The following is an 8,987-nucleotide window of genomic DNA, read 5'->3' on the forward strand; positions in this document are numbered from 1 at the left end:
GCTTAAGACGAAAGTCAGGCATAAACGTTAGCTTAAGTGCCTTTTTGACCCAATTCCTGGTAAGTACGTGTGTTCAGAGATGTGTTCAACGCACAGTCGCTGAGCTTCTGGGCACAAGGCACTGGGAGGCTTCTGTCAGGCTGGGGGAGCGGCGGTCTGACTGTGCCGCACGGTACCAGAGGCGGGTCCTACGGGTCCGGGGCTTTTATGTTTAGCTCAAAACCACTTGCCCTGAACTTTCAGGCCTTTTCCTTCAATGTGCACGATTTCACAGGAGTGCTTTCTCCAGGTTGCACCTAGCCCACCCGAGGCCAAGAGACTCACTGCGAAGTGCAGTGAGGTCCCTGCCGAGGACCCGTCCGGGGCGGGGACGGCCCAGGAAGCCCGCAGGAGAAGCCCGAGGAGAGGCCCCGGAGGGCCAAGGAGGGCAGGCCACCCACGTCCCAGCTCCGGGGAGCAGAGCCCAGGCGCGCACCTTCATGAACACGTCCTTGTCGAAGCAGAGCCTGTCCGGCCCCTTGGGCAGGTTCATCCTACTTCTCTCCATCCCGCCGGCCGCCGCCTCTCAGCACCGACACTCGAGCGAGGAGGAAAGGTAGGAGGCTGCACTCCCCGACACTACCGGTGAAGCCACGGCTTTTCCACCGAACAGAAGGCACTGCTTCCTCCAACATGGCAGCGTCTGCGCCCCGGCCAATGAAAGAGGACTCCGCAGGCCCGCCTCCGCCTGCCTCCGCCAAGAGTGGGGTGCGGACCGCTAACGCCGAGCCAGCAGGTGATGCGGCCCCCATGCGGTGGCGGGCGACACTACAACCTCGAGTAAGTTTCTGCGGAGCAGCCCCGCCGCTGGTGATGCGGGGTGAGCGGGAGAGGGGAGGGCGGGTAGGGTCAGGGGCGCTCCCTCCCCACCTCGCCCTTTCCCTCGGAAAATCGGCCTGCGAGCCTCTTCCAGGACCTTCTCCCGAGATTGTCCCGCGGGAAGCATAGCTGTGGCGGGATGCTGGCCCTTTACTTCTGCGGCCGGTTGTCCAGAGTGGGGGGCGCGTCCCGGTGTCAGGCCTCTGGTCCCCTTGCGCCGTCGCTGCAGCCGACTGGGCGCGGAGTCCTCTGTGGGAACCCGGCTTCCGCCCTTAGCCCCCGCACCCACCCGCGAGCGTGGCTTCTCCCCCGCCGAGCTTGGCTCCAGCGATCAGTAGGGAGGAAGGTGGTCAGCTGGCAGCCTCGGGTCCTCTGGGCAGCTCCCAGCTCCACTTCGGCTCAGCTGCTGGGAGGCCACAAGTTTGGGTTCTCAGAGCTCTTAAAGAATCACCTCGCTACTGGCCGACAAAACGCAGCCGACAAGTAGATGTGGGAGCATGTTTATGTCCAGTCCGCTCTAGAATGGGCGGAATCGTGTGTTTGGCTAGCATTGGTTCAATCGCCACACCTGCCCCCCCTCCTCCTGCCGTCCACCCCACATTTATTTTGAGACTTTTCTTTCCTCTTCCCTTGCTCTTTCTCCCACTGTCCTCCCCGTTAGTGGGAATGTCATGGTCAAATGATGATTCATTTCTCTTTTTTTTCTCCGTGAGACTCTGACAGCTCAAACCACAGATCTCACGCGTGCCCTTCAGGCTGCAGCTTTGCTGTAATAGCCCAGGCCTGGGCTGCCCCTCCCAATGCTGTGATCTCCCAGAGATAGCACAAGCAGTCCTTAGAAAGGGATGGGACACAGCAAGACAACGGCTTACAGTGAGTCTTGCATTCGAGTCACTCCAAACGGGAAACTGGTCACTTTTTTTAAAACGTGAGTACAGGGACGCCTGGGTGGCTCAGTTGGTTAAGCAGCTGCCTTCGGCTCAGGTCATGATCCCAGCGTCCTCGGATGGAGTCCCACAAGGGCTCCTTGCTTGGCAGGGAGCCTGCTTCTCCCTCTGCCTCTGCCTGCCATTCTATCTGCCTGTGCTCGCTCTCCCCCTCCTCTGATAAATAAATAAAAAAAAATCTTTAAAACCTGAGTACAGAATCTGAAACAATACATTCCCTAGCAGTGGGCCTGGCAAGGCCTTGTTGAGGAAAACGTTCCCAGTCAATATCCAGAGACTATGACAGGTAGGATGAGAGCTGGAATCTTATTTGGAGAATCAGAATAAATTGCCAGGGGAACAACTATGAAATTGCATTCTATGCCCTGTTGTGGTCATTTGGATATAGGGAATGAAAGCCTCATTATTTGGTCTTTGTTTGTTTACTCTTATTATGAACATTCTCAAGCATACACCAAAATGTGTAGAGCAGAAGGATCCCGCCCCTTCCGAGTACTTATCACTCTGCTTCCCAAACTGTTTCATAGGCCCTCCTTCTACTGCCCCCGAAGTGCCTGTATTTTTGTTTTTGGGGAGGGGGGAGGTCTGGAATATATTTTAAAGTAAATCCCAAACATCACATCATTCCCTGCTCCCCAAATACCTTGGTTTACACATCAAAGAAGGAGGAGGAAGAGGTGGAGGAGGGGAAGACTGAGAAGGAGGAGGGATGAAGAAGAGAGATTTCCGCACAGGCCCACTATGCCAGAATCAATAGGTGTAATAAGCTATTCCGATTGGCTCTGAGAGGCATGACTTTTAGCCCAGGGCCACAGTACTAATAAGCGACAAGGGCAAATTCAGGCAGCGCAAACAGCAAGGCCCACACTCATCACCAAGGCACCGAGAAGGGGGGCAAGGGTGCCAGACCGATGGAATAAAGTTGTCTGGGAAACCCACCTGCCCTAGAAGTCCAGATGAGCGAGTAGTTGAACTGTTTTTTACCTTCATTGTCATTCCTTTCTGAAATTATTGCCGGCCTTTGGTAAAGACATGAACCTGAGCTTGTGCAGCCTGGGGTACTGATCTTGGGGTTGCTGAAGAGAGTAGGTGCCAACAAAGAATGAAAATCCCTGCTGCCTGTTCTCCTTCCGAGAGTAAGGAGGGAACAGTCAAGAGCCCATACAGTGCACTGCCACTTGGAGCCCTGGCTGTGGCAGTGGCGTGGCCCACCAAAGCCAGGAGCAACAGGCAAGACCCCAGACCCCAAATGCTAATGGAACACCCTGGGGAGGATGAAGGAAAGGCAGAGAGTCAGCGGAAATCTTCCCAAAGTACATTTCCCTCAGTTTCGTCTGGGAGCTGCCATTCAGCTGGTACACACCCCTTCAGCCACACAAAGTTTGGTGACTAGCCTCTGGCCAGAACCTGCTGTGTGTCTCCCTACCCTAAACCCTTCCCAAGATCCCTACCTTGGCCTCGTGATCCAGGCACTGGGCGTGTAACACTTGACTCTGCAGGGTTCCCCGGGCCAGCTTTTGGTTGGTTAGTTGTCCGCGCTGTTAAAGATTTGACTACTGTTACTTGTTTGACTCTCGTCTTTGGTGATGGTACCTATTTCATAGGAAATAGAAGCTGGAATCCAGGAAATAGGCTGGAAGATTAAATTTAAAAGTGGATACAAAGCTTCTAATCAGAGCCAGACACAATCGGCGATCAACTATATCCCAGTCTCTCCCCTCTTCTCTGATACGTACTTTCCTTAACGAGGAATGAGACTTTAAGTTGACTTTTTTTTATCTTCAAGTCTCTCTCTCTCTCGATTCCCTAACTTCCCTCTCTTGCCTTCATTTCATCCTAGAACTTGTGCCCACGACTTCTTTTCTAAGTAAATATTAACCCCCTTTGACTCTGAATCTCTGGAAGATTCTCAGTTCCCTATTTTCGCTGGCACTGTGACAGGTCCTCATTTCTCCTTCCCACTCCTCTCTATTTATAGTTTTCACATTTTTTTGGCAGGTTGGCTACAGAACACTCAAAAATTGCAAAGAGAAATATTGTGTTCTGGAAATTCGTCCGAGTATTTTTTTCCAATATCGTCCTTATGCTCTTCTGATCCTCTCTTGAACTGTTGGACTAAAGCAGCTGACGCTTCCACCAGCAACCAGAGTCATCCTGTCCACTACTGTGGGAACAGAGGGTTTCCATTTGGAACTGCAGACTGAGCCTAAAGTCTGATGGCCCTTTGGTGCCAGGATAGCAGGTATGGGACAGGTGGGACATGGAGGACAAGCATCATGGTAGAGGTCTCCATTCGACCAGGAAAGCTCACAATGAGCCAACAGGTCCATTTCAACATCTTCTGTATTTTCCTTATAACCTGTTTCATTCCAGAGTGGATTTGAGATCATTTAATTTGATTCTTAAATATTTCCCATTCCAACCGGAAACAGACTCATTCTAGGGGCTCCCAAATTCTGCCTCATCTTCCTAATCAGTTAGTACCCCAAATTGGGTATGATAGTGCCAGAACATTCTTCCATGTGTATTTTATAACAGACTAGTATTTTATTAGGTTTTTTTCAAACTAATAAGAATAAGGGTAACTTTTTTTTTTTAAAGCATAGGCAAAATCACGAAAGACATTGAAATGAACCTAAAAGATTATAGTGTCTTCCAAGGGAAAACACGTGTTGTCTCATGTAACCTTCTGGGATGACCAATTCTATGGGATATTCTGTGCCTTTCTTGTCTTTGAGCTATTTTGCAACTCTATAGATTGTACATAATTGATGTGGATGCAGATGATCTTGTCTAGCTATATGTAAATGAATTTTGTCCACTGGAAGTACAGTTGACCCCTTTTCCTTTGGTAGAAGGCAGTTTTGCATCCATTTGCATTCTATTTGCATATCTATTTGCATCTATCAAAGCAAATTCGTTTAAGTATTACTGATTGTATATGTGTCTGCCTGGAGATTTTTGCTTGAAATGGTGGTAACATCTTAGTGGTTCCCGAGCTAATGAATGAATTAAACAAAATCCCTTCAGGCATTTATCTCATATTTGTAAAATGGTCCTTATTTAATCTTTTCGAGAAAATGATACACTAGCAAACCATGACAAGATTCTAGTAAATGAGAAGTGCAATGAAATCAAATCGGAATGAATTTTAGAATTACCTTTAATGTGGCCCATGCTATGCCAGAGGCAGAGAATGAATGAGTCTCAAAGCCATGGCTTCTGGCCTCCAGAAGTTACAATAATATGTGTCAACATTGGCATGCCTGAGAAATGCATGTGACTTTCCCATCAGGGTTTCCCCGGGGGTTCAGTTAACCTTTCTCTTCCAAGCTACCCTCTCTTGTAGTGATATCAACTGTGCCCTTGGTTTCAGCTCCCATTCCCTAGCCAACATCTCTCCCACTGATACATGACCATCTGTTTCTTTCCTACCCACCAGGCCCGTGTAACTGACTACCTACTCATGCTATTTCACTGATATCCCACCTGTGCCTCAAAACCCAGCATGTTCAAAACTTGATTCATCGTCATTTCTGAAAGAACGGCTTATCCTCTTTTGTTTTGTTTCTTTAGAAATGATTCTACCAATGCCAGCGGCATGCACCAGAACCAGGAAGGAATCATATAGCTGAGCCAACCTGCTGTACTTTAAAACACTTGACCACAATTCTCCAGTGGATACTCAACTCTGGCTTCAAACTCCCTTGTCTCTTTGGTGAGTTTGCTTTCCCTCTAATGGATGACCGTTTCACACCTTCAAGACTTGCCTCAACAATCCCTACCCCTACCTTTTCTGAACTATGTCACCTCACTCCCAGCTCCTGTCCTAAGGATGAGGGAGCAGAAGGCAAGCTGAGGACAAAGCAGAAGCTGGCGCCCTACACCCTCTCCCCATGCCATATGTGTAACATTCCTCATGCACTCCCGGCTGCCCTAAAGGAAAAACGATTCTTAACTGATAGAGATCCCAGTCTTGCAGGACAGGAGTTTCCCTCCATCTACAAATGTCCTAGCAACTTACAAGGAAGGAAGACGCTTTCTCATCAATAGCCTGACATCCAGACACCCATACCTCAGTTTCTGGAAGCCCTAACATCACCCTCCCCTCCATAAAATTGAGGGAGGCTAAGGGGGAGGGAAGTGTAATAAAACTGAATTTCTTCTAAGCCCAAAGCCCACTGACAAGGATGTGTGATAAGAGGAATGTAACATATCTCCAGGAAACTCCCAGCTGTCTTCATGCTTTCCCTCATTAGAGGCAAAAACAGCCTTGACTTGACAATAACCAGGTCTCCCTTATCCTGAAATTCTTCTTTAGCATATGACAGTCCTTCTGGACACCCCCTTTGTACTCACCTTCCTCAGCTCCCAGTCAACCATGCCTCTGTCTGAGCAGCTCTTTCTGACCCTGGGTCCTGTCCCTGTGTTTTAATAAAACCACCATTTGCACCTAAGACGTCTCAAGAATCCTTTCTTGGTCATCGGCTCTGGACCTCACCCCACCAAACCTCACCTGTGTTCCAAAACTTCATCACTAGTGTCACACTTCAAGAAAATAAAAGCCCCTTGTGCAGGAATTCTCTTATCTTACCACCACCCAATCAAATCTATACCTACATTTGTATCCATTTTTAATTTGTTTTTAGACATTTACTCAACAAATATTTAGTCGGTACCTACTGTGTGCTATACACTGCCCTGAGTGTTTGTAAATCTGTGGCGAAAGACACAGAAAAGTCCCTGGCATCATGGAATTTACATGGTAATTGGAGAAATGTACAAGAAACACAGAAAGAGTTGAAGACAGAGCAGGTTTATTGAGAAGAGCAGACATCCCCAGCTGGGGTTTGTTCTTCCTTGTGCCTGGGATTTGTTCCCTCCAACCCTCTCCAGGACTCCACTCCCAGGGTCAATATCAAGTTCTTGTCCCAATGGATCCTTCCAGTCAGAAGACAAATGACCTTTTTCTTAAAAACAAAAGGAAAAAGCCCAAAACAAAGACTTCCTTTAACCTTCTACCTTCCTATAACAACCTCCATATTTCTCTCCCCACCTCATTCCCAGCATAGCTTGTAAAATATTTGTCTACACCTGTGGGTGTAAGGTACCGTGTCCCCAAGGGTAGCTGAAAAATCTCTATAAAGAATCCTTATGTGCAGATCATTTTAAGGGAGTCCATTTCCAGATCCAAACTCCATGTGTGCTCTGTAGGATAGGTGATATGCCCATTCTTGGGTCTGATATCAGGATACTCCTCTACTTCCTGGAAGATCAAGACACTCCTCTCAGATCTTATTAGAGTGTAGGACTTGGGCTGATACCAAAGTTGAAATACCAGTTTTGTTTCAAATAATGCCCTTCTGTGGGCAGTCCTGGGGCTCCACCTTTAGAGCTTCCTCTCCTTATTAAGGGTAAAGGTTAACATCGGAAAGGGGATTAGGGCAGAAGTTGGAAGTGCTCTGACATCAGAATAACAATCAGTTTTGGTTAGTGACACTCATTCCTTCATATTTAAATTAAACTACATATTTTTAGGGACATAATAGGGAAAAGCACAAGTAAGGATTTTAATGGTTTCATTCCATTCCAGTGTGGTTTGGGAAATAAAATAACAGAAAATGAGACTGTTCTGCTTTAAAAAAAAAAATACAACTTGTAGCAGGCAAATGTTATTCCAATGAAGTCGATCCTTTCCTATCTCATTTTCTTTTTAAAGATTTATTTATTTATTTGGGAGACACACACACACAGAGAACACAAGTAGGGAGAGCGGGGGAGGGAGAAGCAGGCTTCCTACTGATCAGGAATGTGGGCCTTCATCCCAGGCCCCTGGGATCATGACCTGAGCCAAAGGCAGCTGCTTAGTGACTGAGCCACCCAGGTGCCCTCTATCTCATTTTTTAAATGTTTAATATTTTCAACACCTAGTTAATAAAATATACATATATTGTGATGAAAAGTTTATGATTAAAAAGTTTCAGATGTCAACTTAAAAATGTGCAAGGTGTGTGAATTCTCATAGGTGGTCCATGCACCGAACACGCCTATCACTAGCAAACGTGGATGTACTCGGTGTCTCTAGGTTCCCGCTTCCTTAGTGCCCTCTTAATCACATGGTTCCTCTTCCTACCATCCTGGACCTGTATTCTCAATTTGCTTCTCTATTTCATCTCTGCCCCTTTGAAGAGCTTGATTCTGGGTCTTCTGTAGCTATGCGTTCTCTCTCTCTCTCTCTCCCTCCATCAGGCTTTCGCAACCTAGCACTATTGATACCTGGTGGGTGATTCTCTGCTGTGGGGCTGTCCTGTGCCATGCAGGACAGTTAGCAGCATCTCTGGTCTCTAGCCACTAGATGCCAGCAGCACCCCCCCCAAGTGGTGAGCATCAAAAATGTCGCCAGATATTGTTCAATCGGCCCTGGGAGCAAAACTCCTTGCCTCCCAGCCCCAGTTTTAAAACCACTGCATTGGCCGATTCCATTCAGCATCATTGATTTAAGTTCTCTGTAGAAGCTGAAGGCTCTGAAGTTAACGTCTTTAATCCTAACCCGCCCTTGGAGCTGAGATTCACATGCAGCATATTTCTCCATGAATATGTAACAGGAGTCTTATTTTCACCATGATTTCTATCCTGCTCCCTCCTCAACCTGCTCCTGTCCCAGTCTCCCCATCTTAGTAAACAGCATCCCCACCTCCTACTGGCTAAAGCCTCAGCCCCTAGGATAAATTCCCCCTTTCCCTTTTCTCGTATCTAATCCATCAGCAAAACCAACTGATTTGACCTCCAAAACAGAAGTCAGACTTGCTCACTGCTCTTTATATCCACTGCTCCCATTTGAATCCAAACCCTGAATTTTTTTTGCACTTCAGACACTGTTAACAGCCACGACTACACCTACACAGATATTTTACAAGATCGCTAATCACCGCCAAGTTGCCAAATCCAATGATTAACTTTCAGATCCAAATGACTCAACCTGTCAGTCCTATAGACATAGAACTCCCTCCACTTCTCTGGAAATATTCTATCTTTTTCATCGTGATGTTGGCTCTCCCTTCCTCTTCCACACTGGTCAGTGATGATGGCTCCTTTCCTGGCTGGGTTTTGTTGAGCTTCCTGACCTTTAGACATCAGTCCTGTGCTCTGGGACTCGGACCTTCTGCTTGAGTTTTCTGTTGT

The 8,987-nt window shown here is 47.5% G+C and overlaps 1 protein-coding gene across 1 annotated transcript in view; it reads right to left on the bottom strand.

Moving 5' to 3' along the window:
- The window catches only part of LOC309864914 (conserved oligomeric Golgi complex subunit 2-like), a 30,894-nt gene extending 30,284 nt beyond the window's left edge, over window positions 1-610 (bottom strand). The window contains exon 1 of the mRNA XM_082730874.1: window positions 476-610. Within this exon, the coding sequence (XP_082587000.1) occupies window positions 476-547 (72 nt within the window). The 5' untranslated portion in view covers window positions 548-610. The remainder of the gene's footprint in view (window positions 1-475) is intronic.
- Between the last annotated feature and the right edge of the window lie 8,377 nt (window positions 611-8,987).

This window comes from Mustela nivalis, assembly GCF_964662115.1.
Source record: "Mustela nivalis genome assembly, chromosome: 5".
NCBI lineage: Eukaryota > Metazoa > Chordata > Mammalia > Carnivora > Mustelidae > Mustela > Mustela nivalis.